This window comes from Ctenocephalides felis, unplaced genomic scaffold (assembly GCF_003426905.1).
Source record: "Ctenocephalides felis isolate EL2017-DRISC unplaced genomic scaffold, ASM342690v1 CF-g0.4_SCAFFOLD_01886, whole genome shotgun sequence".
In the NCBI taxonomy this organism is placed as follows: domain Eukaryota; kingdom Metazoa; phylum Arthropoda; class Insecta; order Siphonaptera; family Pulicidae; genus Ctenocephalides; species Ctenocephalides felis.
Genome location: NW_020538040.1, coordinates 75,823,094 through 75,836,816, shown reverse-complemented (window position 1 = coordinate 75,836,816; position 13,723 = coordinate 75,823,094). Strand labels below are relative to the sequence as shown.

Genomic DNA, 13,723 nt, shown 5'->3' with positions numbered 1-13,723 from the left:
TCCTGCCGCAGCGGCGGCATCCGAGTCGAAAGAGTTAAATTTGAATTTTTTGAAATTAATTCTGAAAAAAACTGAAATTTTGGGTCGCTTTTTACGAATGAAAACTCGATCGTTAAGTGGTTAATAAAAACATTTTTTTTTAGTTCATTGACTGCATACTGTTACATAATGCATTATAATAATTCTACGTTTAATTTTTAATCTTTCTTATTTATATAAATATAAATATAAATTTGTTCAAACTTACGTATATAATATTTTTTTGTAATTGTTTGAACAGCAATCAGAACTCTTATATATTCTATAAGCTGTTTGTTAAAGACTTATGACTACTTATTTCATGAGAGGCAATCCATCGATTTACCATTCTCTTATATGTGGGATAACTTTGATATTAGCTCTTACGTCCAATAGTTAACATGTGATTGGATGTTGCAGCTATGTCCATGAAGGACGATTTCCACTTGGAATTATATTATGATCTATAACCCCACGTGGAAATTTGACATCAAAGCTGCCTGATATCGGGCTACGGCGGTAGCGGGAATCGATCCAGCGAACCTGGAACTAGTTGCTGCTAGCCCACGCTCTAACCGATATCGCCACCGCTGGCCCACGTATAAAAAATGAACAAATTTTGCAATAGGATTATGATATAGTATTATATTATATATTTATAATAAACGATTTATAATATATGTACATTGGACTCGTTTATGCGGCCCTCAGTTATACGGATTTGCGATTATCCGGACTAGCAACACTGACCAATTTTTATGTCTGTACATACCTACAAGCTACAAGTCAAATTTTTGCATGACTAATGCTGCAGTTTAGTATATGTATGTGATGTAAAAAGGAAATATGTATGTATATAAATACATACATAAAAAAGTGTTAATTTTTAAATAAACACTGTTTTTCCAGTTGTATGTAAGGATTTGTTATTTTTTACATATACAACACTATTCTTCATGCATTCGATTATCCGGATTTTCGAATACCCGAATGCCTATCGACAACAATTAGTCCTGTTAATCGAGTTTCTACTGTACCAAGTGTTATTCCTTAATGCTGCGCTGCACTGAAGCGTTCCCAGTTCGATGCTGGAATGCATATCCGTGCTTAGAATTTGGATCTCACAGGTCTCATTGTACAGCGCAAGGCGAAGGGACCTGAAGAGCGATGTTGTACCATTCAAAAAAAAAAAAAAAAATAACGTTGATTACCTAGCGAAAGATGAGTTAATGGCTGGTAAACAAAAAACGAAGTTATGTAAGGAAGACATTTGCTTGCTAGGATTTTTAGTTGGGGATCGTTCAAGTATTACGTAAGCAGATTTATTACAAATATTTACCCCCCCCCCTCCCCTTTGTCAGCAAAAGTAAGCAAAAGTTCTTACCCAAAATAAGCAAATCAATAACCCTCCCGCCCCCTATAGTGCTTACGTAATACTTGAACGGCCCCTTAAGCATTTAGCTATCTATATTATTTTTATATCGTACACAATTCGATATATTGATTTTCCACATAAATTATTTTTATCACCATCCTAGTCTATTCAATTTTGAAAACAAAATTGCTTTTTTTTCGCAGCTGTTCAAAAAAACAATTTTCACTTGTAAATGCATTTCTTGATCTTTTCTTAAAAAAAACGAATATCACTGCTGCATGAAGCGCGGAATTTTACCGAGGCCGCGGCTCTCAACAACTTGCTGTATGAGTGTATGTACATAATTGTTGTTGGTGTAGTTTGAGCTTGTTGGTTCAAATTACTATATAGGTAGGGAAATACGGACAAAATAACATGGTGTTTTGCTTTTTAACGCCTTGAAGACCGCACCAAAAATCGTGCTTTCGTGGGTACCGCATGAAAAATGGTCTATTCCTGGATAATACATATCCTGCGTCACCGGTTGCCATGCGATCTTGTAATGTTAGTCCTAGACAATATAATGATAATACTAATAGTCCTAGACAATATAATGTGGTAGCGTTGTGTACCGCAGGTGGACCTGCGGTCTTCTACGTGTTGATGATATTTATTTATTTAATGGTATTATAACGAATATCAATCGTTTTTACTTATATTTTCTACTTTTACTTATATTTGGTTCATTGACTATCAGTAACACAACTATAATAAAATATTTATTAAAGAAAAATGCAACCTATTACCAAAACTGCTTTGTCCATTTAAAAGGTAAAACCTGTATATATAGTTAAGGTAAGATAATTTTTAAGACGGCAGTTTACAAATAAATCGTTCGGTTCTCTTGGAAATGCATGTCGACAATTTGTTTGGTCTGTTTTGAGAAGAAGTTAAAAGCCAATCACCTTTGACAGCATTTAATTTTTCTTGCATTAAATGAACGTGCTTGCGAAGTACTAATACATCATTTTATCCATTAAGTGATCTTGGCCCAATTTTATACCTTATTTTTACAGCCGATTTTCCACAAACTTGCAAAACCACCATCGCAACGTATGCAGACGATACAACTGTTCCGTCACAAGACCCAGTACAAGCCACAGCTCACCTCCAATCACATCTATTAAAGGTTGAACACTAGTTCAAACTTTGGAGATTCAATATTACCAGCTCTAAATCACAACACTTCACTTTCACACTTAAAAGAAACATTTGTCCATCTGTAATATTGTTTAACCAAAGGTTGCAACACACAAATGTAGTTGAATACTTGGGCTCGCACCTTGATTGAAAATTAACATGGAAATAACACATTCAAAAAAACGTCAACAGCCAAAAGCCATGAGAAGGAAACTGTACTGGTTGTTGAACAGAAGATCTCAACTAAGTTCATAAAATAAACTTCTGTTATAACTAAAATTAATTTGGACCTATGGACTACAGCTTTGGAGAATGGCATGCAAATCCAACATCCACATAACTCAACGATTTCAAAACAAGATTTTGAAAAAAATTGTGAACGTTCCCAATTATTACATTTTTTATCACAACATATTACATTTTTATGTTATTCTGAATTTTCGCAAAAGTACTACTATTAATTCACTATTATAAGTTTCATCACGGATTACCACTGGGTGACCTTTCGACCTTCTTCCCTAATATAATTAAAGACCAATATTACTGAATGTTTTTTCTTCTTTATAACGACAGATTGTAATTTTTAAAAGCAAATTAAAAAAATTAATTATATAAGTATATGTTATTCTATTCGAAAGTTAACAAAAAAGAATAATTAATCAAAATTCCATCAAACACTTGATTATTGCAATATAAGTAATTGATTAGTACTAAGGTGACCATACGCCTCGGTTTGGCCGGGACAGTCTCGGATTTCCACCTTGTGTCCCGTTTTTTTTAAAAGCATTATTTGTACTGGATTTAGTTATTTCGTTTTGGATTGTCCCAGTTTTTCGAAAATTAACAGACGAACAAACGAACAAGTGCTATTTTTTTCAAATTATTTATGAATAAAAATTAACAGAATATTATACAAAAGGCTCATAAGCGGGAACAATATAAGATAAAGCATAAAATAACATTTTATCACATAGATAGAAAATATTGCATATAATCGAATAATAAAGTTCTTACTAAAAGTCCGCAATTCTTACAAAAAAAAGGTTTATAAAAAAAACTGTTGTTATATACTCCCGTCCCGGATTAGCATAACTAAAAATTGCCGTCCCGGTTTGGACTTATCGTTAGAAAAATAAAGTTACCTTATTAGTATGGGCATAAGTTTATCGAAAAGTCTCCAGAAAACATGGAAAAACCACCCTCAAAATAAACTGCTGAAGGCACGATACACAGTAGACTGATTACTGCGGGACAGAATTGTGATTTTGGCTTTCTTCATATTATACAGTCCTGGAAACATTACTATAACTAGCTCATTTTTAAATATGGTTATTGTGTCATTTGGTCCATACCATTTCGAGTGTTTTCTCTACTTGGTGTTTTATATAAATTGATTACCTCAAAATATAAGTAAAAAATGCCTGCTTGTTAAAAAAAAGTCCATAAAGGATGTATTGGATATTCATAACATTTTATTTGTGCATTAAATAACTTTATAGCAAAGGCTGATTTCACAATAAATATGTTATCCAAATTAAAGTGTAATTACTTTAATCTGTCCGTGCTTTAAATATTATGAACTAAAAAGTTAGATTATAATAAACCACACACAAAAATTCTTTTTTTTTTAAATATATATTGATCAGCATAAAATAACATTTTAGTAATTACATACATGTTATAACATCATATGAAAAGGATACACAGATTTCCAAAATTATAATTTATGGTTAAAATATTTGTTTTTTTTACAATAGATTGCTTTCAATTTAAATACTCATTTATCATAATTGGGCATTGAGTTAAATTTATTACCACATATAAAACCACAATATTCAAATAACAACTCTATTCTATTTAATCACTTTTTTGTGTCTTCCAAGACGCGCTTAAGCATACGCTTACCTTTGGATATACTTTGTTATCTCTAACCATGTCATTTAACAATATATATTAATGGAAATAAATTACAAATAAAATTATTTAGTTTAGTAACAACAATTTGATTGAAAAATATATAATATAATATATTATATTTATATATAATATAATATTATATATATAAATCAACATACACATCTGAAATAATATTCAAATTAAACTTATTACTATATAAATAATTATGATAGCCAAGATTATATTTATTTATATTATATTCACAACAGTATTTGGAAATAAATTAATTTAATATTGTTTTTACTGTTCAAATTTTTGGTTTTATCATTTCACCTACGAGAACAGAAAATTAATTCTATAAAAATCAATATATTATTTTGTAACTTCAGCAACGCCATTAAGAATTAAACAATTTCGCGAGTATGTTCCGCGTTCACATAAGTAAGTTCTACGATCTATTGGGATAAAAAGTAGTTAATATCAGGTAACATTTTGCTGAAAGCACATTTAACAATGAAAGCTGAGTTGCGCAGCACTTTACAATCAACATTTTACTTCTATATACAAATGTATAAATTACTTATTCACATAATTTGCTCTTGATAACACAGTCATGGAATATTCCGCTAAACATAATGCAAGCGAATTGATTCATTCTTATTTAAATCTGAAAATAATCCAACTTGATATTTCATTTTGCCAATGGGACAACATGGTCAACATGGTACAATTTTCAAGGAGAACGCTGTTGTGACTGGTTTCGTTTACGGGTGAATACTAATGCAAAAATGTTTCTTAAGCGCCGCCATCTGCTATGGCATTTATTGTGAGTCTTTTCAGATGTATTTCCATGAGGATTCAACGCCTATAAAACAAACAAAATTGCAAAATGTTTATAATAAGGAACAGAAAACATTCTCGTAATGTACAAATGTAAAATCCAACAAATTATTCATGTGGTATAAAAAATATTGTTACTATTATTGATTGTTTAATATAAGATAAATAGTACTTTTAATTATGATAAACATGTGGAGTACGAGAAAATATAATACACAAATTACATAGTGTATAATTGCTTCAAAAATGATTAACTACAAGCGATATAACAGATACTAGTAAGTAAGTACGTAGTAGTAGTAAAATGTTATTTTTAATTATATTATTTAGTTATGTTAAATTTTTGTTTGTTAAATAAATTATATCAATTAAAGAAATAAACATACATATAAACATAACATAAATATGTAGGGAACAAAATGACACAGTATTAGTAAAATTTTCATGACTTTCTAATGAGACAAAAGCCATAACAATAATCCTGTCAGACATTGAGCGTCATTGTCACAGTCTTGTCGCAATTATTTTAAGAGTGGTTTTCCCATGTTTATTGTGGAATTATTTTAATTATTATTAATAAAACCAATGAACCTATGCCAGTACTAGCGATTTCGATCAAATTTTGATTGTTTATTCAATTTTGTTGACATACTTATACAGTGAACAAAATGACATAGCACTATTTCGCAAGAACTACAGAGTAGTTTATAATGGATCAAGTAAAAAAAAAAATTGAATGCTGTAAAAAGTGATTGGCTTATGATCTGCTCCAACTATTTCTAAACATCGACCAAAAAAACCACTGGTAATAAAGACTTGTATTTATTGCAAAAACCTCTTTTCAAGTTCTGAGCATGAAAAGCAAAAGTTGGTTACGATATTGTAACGACAATAGGCATTGTCGCCAAAAGGTTACACAACCCTCAGTGCAAAAGACATCCCCCACCCACCTCTACTAGTGTTCCTGCAATATAAGGTCCAAGTCCACAGTTAAAAATAGTCATTAACAAATTAGAACAAATAGAGTCCAGGCGCGAGCCCCTTGCACTTGTTTAGTGTATAGTGGTGTGTGTGTTGTGCTAGGAGAAAAGAACCGTTCCAGCAAAGGTCAAATTGTATCATTTATTAGCTATTCCCTCTGTCGCTCCGCCACTTATAATTAAAGATTTTTGTCAGTATGTTAGAGTTTAACCATTGGACATGACTGCACACAGTCATGCCCTCACACCTATAATCATAATTAGGTAAATTAAATAAGATAAAAGTACATTCTGTTTCATTCGTGAAGTTAGTGATGTTAGTTCCACAGGTAATTACAGGGCATTCATAGAAGTAGGGTTAAGAAGTTGAAGTAAACCCTTTCGTAATGGCACTCCCCATTGCTAAATATAATAAATGGCAGTCATTGCAATACCCCAGAAAGGGGCTTCAATCCCTTTTATCCATAACAATATATAATTTGTTTTGCTTGAGCTCATGTGTCATATGCTGATATTCCAAAGACGACCAAATGATTTATTTATAAACTGACTTGTCGATACAATATGGAAAAAATGGTTTCGTAATTAGTTGCATTTTTTCTCAATAAATATGTTATTGTAGTTCCTACCTAATTAAAAGACTATGTTACTGGTAGTCAATAAATCTAAAATTAGTAAGTATGATTGAGACTGATTATAATATCATTAAATAGATAAACACCATAGAATCTTGTCAGTATTTCACCTGCATCTTGTGACTAGTTATTAAAATTTTCAATGCTAACACTTTTCTACATACAAAAATACAAGAACAAAATAATTATAATAAAATGACATTTTCCACATTTTCAGTAAATTTCTTGGATCTTCAAAAATAAATAGTATGATTAGATAGTGAAAAATTTATTATTTTACAAACCTTTAAAGCTTCTTTGCGTCGTATCTCTCTCACGAGAGCATAGAATGCATCATCTATGTTGTGTCTTAGAGCTGCAGATGTTTCATAAAATGGACAACCAAATTGTTGACCCAATGCTTTACCTTCCTCTGTTAGTACCTAAGGTAAATAATCATGAAATCAATACATTACCTAATAATGATAATTAACATGTATAATGCAATTATATTAAAATATGCATACTTACTTTTCTTTGGTTTTGCAAATCAAATTTATTTCCTATCAATACTAATGGAATATCTTCAGACAGTCGGACTCTTGCTATTAACTTTTTATATTCTACAGCTTCTTGAAAACTGTTTTTATCTGTCACAGAATAACAAATCATAAAACCTTCTCCGCACCGCATATACTGATCTCTCATTGCAGTAAATTCAACCTGAAAGATTAAAAAAAAATACTAACACGTAAAAAAAAATGAGATAAACAAGTTAATAGTAGTAGTAGTAACACTGCGTAGTGCATTTTTCTCTATATGATTCTCAGAACATAAAAAACCCAGACTTTTAATTATCATGACTATTAAAAATTGTTAGTTAAACACATTATGCATTTGAACTAAAGAAACAGTATGAGAGCTTTATTCAAGTAAAATCCTATTCTTACACTGTCATTATCTTAATCATCTCTTTTTTACACATGCGAGCTTTATATAACCCAATTATAAACCCCATTACTTTTAAACTAATGCAGGGTGTGTCATGAATTAGTTAAAGTAATAATGAATGATGGTTTAAAAAGTTAATTCATGATTCACCCTGCAACAACAAAAAAATATGTTTTTGATTAAAAACCATGCTTAAAAATTTATAACAATTATCATGGTTAAAAAATATAGTACATCATTTGTATGTATGATGTCAACTTTTAATACAAAATGTACATCATTTGACACATTCCAAATATATTTTTTTAATTTAAATGGAAATCCGTTCGGAGTAACTATGCCCCGTAATATGTTTTGGATTATTGAAACCATAACATTTAAACACAAATCACCAATAATATTGCTTAAATTTCTTACTTTTATTATATACATTAACACATGCAGTAAAAAGGAATTTATCTTGCTTTATTGACTCTGAGAATTTTATTCGATATTATTTGTTATAGGTATTACGATCATATAACATGAAGAAATTGTTTGTGTCAGGTAATTTAAATTAAAATTCTATATACATACTAACAAATTAAACTAAAAAACTAATACTTTAGAGTACGTAGAATAACTAGTATTGAGTGCAACCTAAAATAAATTTTCTACAATTTGATTGTAAGTATTCAATATTACAAAATGATCTGTAATCACCAACACCTAATAGGGATTAGGATCTGAATAGTTATATTTGAAAATATTTTACATACATTAAACCCAATTTCCAACATTCACCAAGAATCGTAAATTAGAGCATGCTTATAAATATGTTAAGTAGTTGCTAACCTGCCCTGCAGTATCTAAAATATCTAACAAGGCAGCTTCACCATCAATGACAGCTTGCTGCTGATATGAATCCTCTAATTTTTAATTAAATAAGAATCATTATTTTAAATAGATGCAGTAATAATCATGATTACTTACTTACCTATCGTAGGGTCATGGTAATCCAGGAAACTATGACTGACAAACTGCAAGGTAACAGCTGAAACAGAAATGATAATGGTTAATATTTGTGTCATTAACTGAAAACTCTTTAAAATTGGAATATTGGAATTACAAATAATACTAGTTAAAGCAACAGTAGTAAGAAATACTAATACCAATTATTTATTTTTGGAAACCTTTGATCAAAACTGTGTCATCAAATTTGATTTTCAGTAAAATGCTGTAAATTAGTATTTTATTCTTCACATGTATCTAGATAAAATACAAAAGTCAGTGCATTTAAGTCAGCTCATAAAAATAACACTAGCAAAATGAAATTTGGAAAATTAACAGACGACAGATATTCAACCATATTAGCTTTTTTAATATTCTATCATATTTTTGATATTATATAATACAGTTTAAGCAAATAATATAAAAATGTATTCTTAAAGGTAAATTAATGCATTATTATGTTAGAAATTCATATCCGCTGTATGTAAAAAATTATTATTTTTATTGTTTATTATAAACATTTACCTGATTTTCCAACACCTCCATCTCCTAGTACAACAATTTTATAAACACGTAGACCACCTCTAGTTGTTGGAGTTAAGGAGGGTTTTGGATTATCAATTGTGGCTGCATTATGTGAATCTTTCTTATTACTTTTTTTCTTATTTTTTCCCAGAACATTTGATAAAGTCATTTCGCACGCCATAACTATTATCTAAAATTATTACATTATGAATAACAGATAACATTTTCTATGCAAAAAAGCAAGTTTTGTGGCTATAATAGATTGTTTTTACAATTACACTGTATTTAAGTATTAATAGATAATAAATCTGGTGAAATAAAAATTTACACAAATAAAAAAAAGTTGTCTGTATTGGGTGTGCAACATATGTTTTCCAATGCACTTTTTAATGCCGAATACAATTCTTGTTTCAAATGTTTTTTCCATATTTATCGAATTTCTTTGCATAGAATCGAGCAACAACCTGCAAACCTATTTATTTCCTATTGCACCTGTGCAATCTGCAATCATATTTGCCCCCATTTGAAAATATGTTTGCAGAAACTTAAAAAAGATGAAAAAATCCCTTAGTCATTTAGGGTGAAAAGGGCCACAAATTGACAGAAATTATACGATTTTAATCATCATGCAGGAGAATTACTAGATCGGAGATTTTGTCATTTTTGAAGTAAAACTTCTTTAGGCGCAACTAGGATGTAAATCCGTACAAATGCAACGGAAGTTCGTTACGCCCGAATTGCTCGTCATTCGCTCTCGATGAGATCATTTCTATACAGGTTGATTGTGATTAGCCGTAGTGTATGTGAATAGATTTGTGTTGTTGTATGCGTACTGATACAAATCTTGATTTAATGAAAAATGCTTGAATCAAAAAAATATTTTACCCTGTTCTTTGAAAATAATAAAACAAATTAAACATTTGGGCCGTGCACTGAACGTAAGTTTATTGATTAGAAATTATTTCTATATTATTCGTAGTTTCTATAAACCTTTGAAGTTATTAAAATAGAAAATATTTTTTAGGCAAGACAAATAAAACAGCTGTTCAAAGAATTAGATTATATGGCCAGCGAAAAAGGTAAAAAATATAAGCAGTCAATGAATGTATGTTGATTTTAACTGCATGAAGTTCTTCAAACACAATTACATGACGAGTGAAGTTGCAAAAACAATATTTGTTTAGGCATTGTTTAACATAATTCACTGTGTGAACGAATATTATAGAATTTATTAATCAGCAATTACTTCAATTCTCTAATGAAGATTCAAGTCGTAAATGCTAATTACAATGACAAACCGATCATGTCATATTTGAAGTATGGCTGTTATTATTTTAATGCTATTATAAATATATAATTAATAATTTGTCATTATATAAATGTCTATAATGGTTGACACTAATAAATGTGTGTAAATAAAATAAATAAAATAAAGTAAAAGTAAATAAATGTGCATCACGAGTGTTATCATATTACTAATGAACATTATTCTTCATTATTATTGTTATATGATGTATTTATTTTTACTTAAATGCCATCTTGTACAGTAGCAAATAAGTTTTACTTCAATCAAGTGTAAACCTTACGCGCACTCTTTTTATTTCACTTTGTTTATTTAAATTTAACACCCAATTTTGATTTTAGACTCGTGTTTAGCATTAAAAAGTACATTGGAAAACATACAACACACACCCAATGCAGACAACTTTTTTATTTTGTGGACCTGTGTAAAACAGCAGTGGTTTTAATGTATATATTCAATATATTTATAAATCATTATTTTTTAAAAACTTTGAGCTCAACATATATAGCAGCTCATCATGTCAGTAAAGGTAAATGACAAATTTATAAATAAGAATTAATATAATTACTCACATTAAACAATTAATATAATTATTCACATTGGACATATAAGAAAGACTGAAGACAAATACTTTATACTAATAATGATAGTTACCTCTACATCGTCTTATGCATATAAATAAATAAATGGTTGTGCAATTCCAACAACAATAACATTCCAATTTATTGAGTCATATAAGACAATGGTTGCATTATAAATGACTAATACTATGTCGATTATTCAGCCCACTTTGCAAATTCGGAGACATTTTGCTTGTGTTGAAAAAATATTCATTAGCGTTTACCTGTCAAAACATAATAAATTATTATAAAAGACATGTTATATTTTAAAGACGATTACGCATATTGGAACGTACCGACTATTTTGTTTATAAACAAATGTGTTTGTTGAAGCTTAATGAAAATCATGATTACATATTTCTTACATGGGCGATATGTCAACGTCAACCATAGGAGCCACTAAATTTTGATAACATGGCAGATGGGTTTTGACGTTTGAAAAGCACCTACGCTCTGAAGTTGGCTCCGGGATAGAGCATAAACCATATACTCTTCTTTTATCTATGCATATACTCTTCTTTTATCAATGGCATAACCTGTCATTTCGTGGAATATTTAGTCCCGCGTTCTTTTCTCATTTTTGTGAGAGTATAGCATAGCGTCGCGTCGGTTTCGTTTCAAGTGAGCGTTTTACTATGTTTTCTGCTTTTTCTTTTCGTGTAATTAGAATTCTTTCGTTCTGTTGCTATTTCTAATTCTATTCTTTTTTTTTATTTGTTTATAACAGTTTTTTTCACATATTTCGGTTCGGTTTTTCGTTTTTTTGCTCTGGATCGCTTTCCTTGCGTTGCTTTTTTTGCTCTAGTAAGCTTTTTATTATAATTCATGCTTATTTTTCATATTTCATAGTTACAATAAGTGTTTTTTAGGATTTTTTACTTAGATTGCGTAAGTTTCTTTTTAGTTTAGTTACGTGTTTTTTTAGATTTTTACTTAGCTTGCGTAAGTTTATTTTTCGTTTCATATTTTTACTATTTAGATACTTACTTTTATTTCACTTTAGGTTACATTCTATTTAATAAGCTTATTTTTAGATTTTGCTCATTTACATTAGGTTACATTCTATTTCATAAGCTTATTTTTAGATTTTGCTCATTTAAGTTTATATTTAGTTTAGAATTAATATCATTTAGATACTCACTTTATATATTTACTTTTTAGCTTCTAATTTTCTTTACATTTATTACGATACGTTTTATTACCTTCATTACTTTTATTTTATATTTCACTTTATTACTTTGCTTATGTGGCAACATGGACAGCGACTTTTTCTGTACCGAGTGTCAGATTCCATTCACAGCTCGTAGCTCCTTGTATCGCCACATGAGGCAAAAACATGACAAAGAGCCAAGAGCTGTTTATCCCAATGCGTGTGCTTCCTGCCTTAAAATTTTAAATTTAAATATTTATTAACTCGTCATGTGAGCCAAGTTCATAATAACATCCCTAACCCTTCACCTGCCCAATCTTCTTCGGTATCTTTTGAAGACATTACACACCTTTCCTCCTCCACTAAAACAAATATAAAGCATCCTTTTCTTTATGTTTAATTTCAATGTTTATATTTATTCTATATTATTTATATTTATTCTATATTATTTATTACATGTTTCCTGTGACATGCTTTATATTGTAAATAGTATGTGTATATATTTTGAATAAAAATATTTGATGAAATAGATGGTTTTAATTGTGTTTCTTATTACCTATGTTAATCATTGTTAGAAAAAGTAATCAGATCACTTAAAGATAAAAATAGGCAAAAATATCGGACTGAACTTAAGTTTATTACATTACTATACATATGCTAGCCTTTAATATATATATATATATATATATATATATATATATATATACATGCATATATATGAGTTAAGTTCTAATAATCAGATGTTACATGCTACAAGACTCTTGTAGCTATTTTGATGTTCAGGCTGAAGTCCTAATCTTAATTCAGTGAACCCTACAATAGAATTAAAACACACTAAGCAAACAAAAACAACCTGAATAACATTTACCTGGGTGAATAAAATAACTATACTAAAACACTCTGCAAAGCCCTAATTAAAAATTTCCTAATAATTTCTAACAAAACTGTACTAGGTTTTGAATAACTATATGTTTGGTTTCCTGAAATAATATTAGTTGTGAAGAGACAATGTATGACCATGTAAATGTAAAAGAACCGCCTTCGTAAATAATTATATACTTACAATTGGGATTTCTATTTAACTGTCTAAAAGGTGTCTAAATGTGAAAGGTGAGAGACAATATAACAATGGGTGTACTATTTTGACGTTTGACAGTTTTGTTTTTTTGTTTGACAGTTTTGTTTGACGCACATAGGTTTTTTGTCTTTCAATGTTGTTACACTTTCTTTATTCTCGGTTGAGCGTCGTATGTTGGTATGACAAAGAAATGAGATATTATCA

General features: G+C 29.5%; 1 protein-coding gene across 2 annotated transcripts; it reads right to left on the bottom strand.

The window, feature by feature from the left end:
- Positions 1–4,878: 4,878 nt before the first annotated feature.
- Positions 4,879–11,705, bottom strand: LOC113377380 (GTP-binding protein Rit2-like). 2 transcript variants are annotated; one of them, XM_026617679.1, is made up of 8 exons: positions 11,588–11,705; positions 11,326–11,515; positions 9,369–9,558; positions 8,830–8,886; positions 8,688–8,761; positions 7,434–7,625; positions 7,208–7,345; positions 4,879–5,333 (listed from the first exon to the last, which is right to left on the bottom strand). In XM_026617679.1, exons 3-8 carry the CDS (start codon positions 9,547–9,549, stop codon positions 5,202–5,204), a joined length of 774 nt encoding a protein of 257 aa, XP_026473464.1. In that variant the 5' UTR covers positions 9,550–9,558; positions 11,326–11,515; positions 11,588–11,705; the 3' UTR covers positions 4,879–5,201. The 2 variants fall into 2 exon arrangements, with proteins under 2 accessions (XP_026473464.1, XP_026473465.1); XM_026617680.1 differs by lacking the exon at positions 4,879–5,333 and adding an exon at positions 6,442–6,536.
- Positions 11,706–13,723: the final 2,018 nt, after the last annotated feature.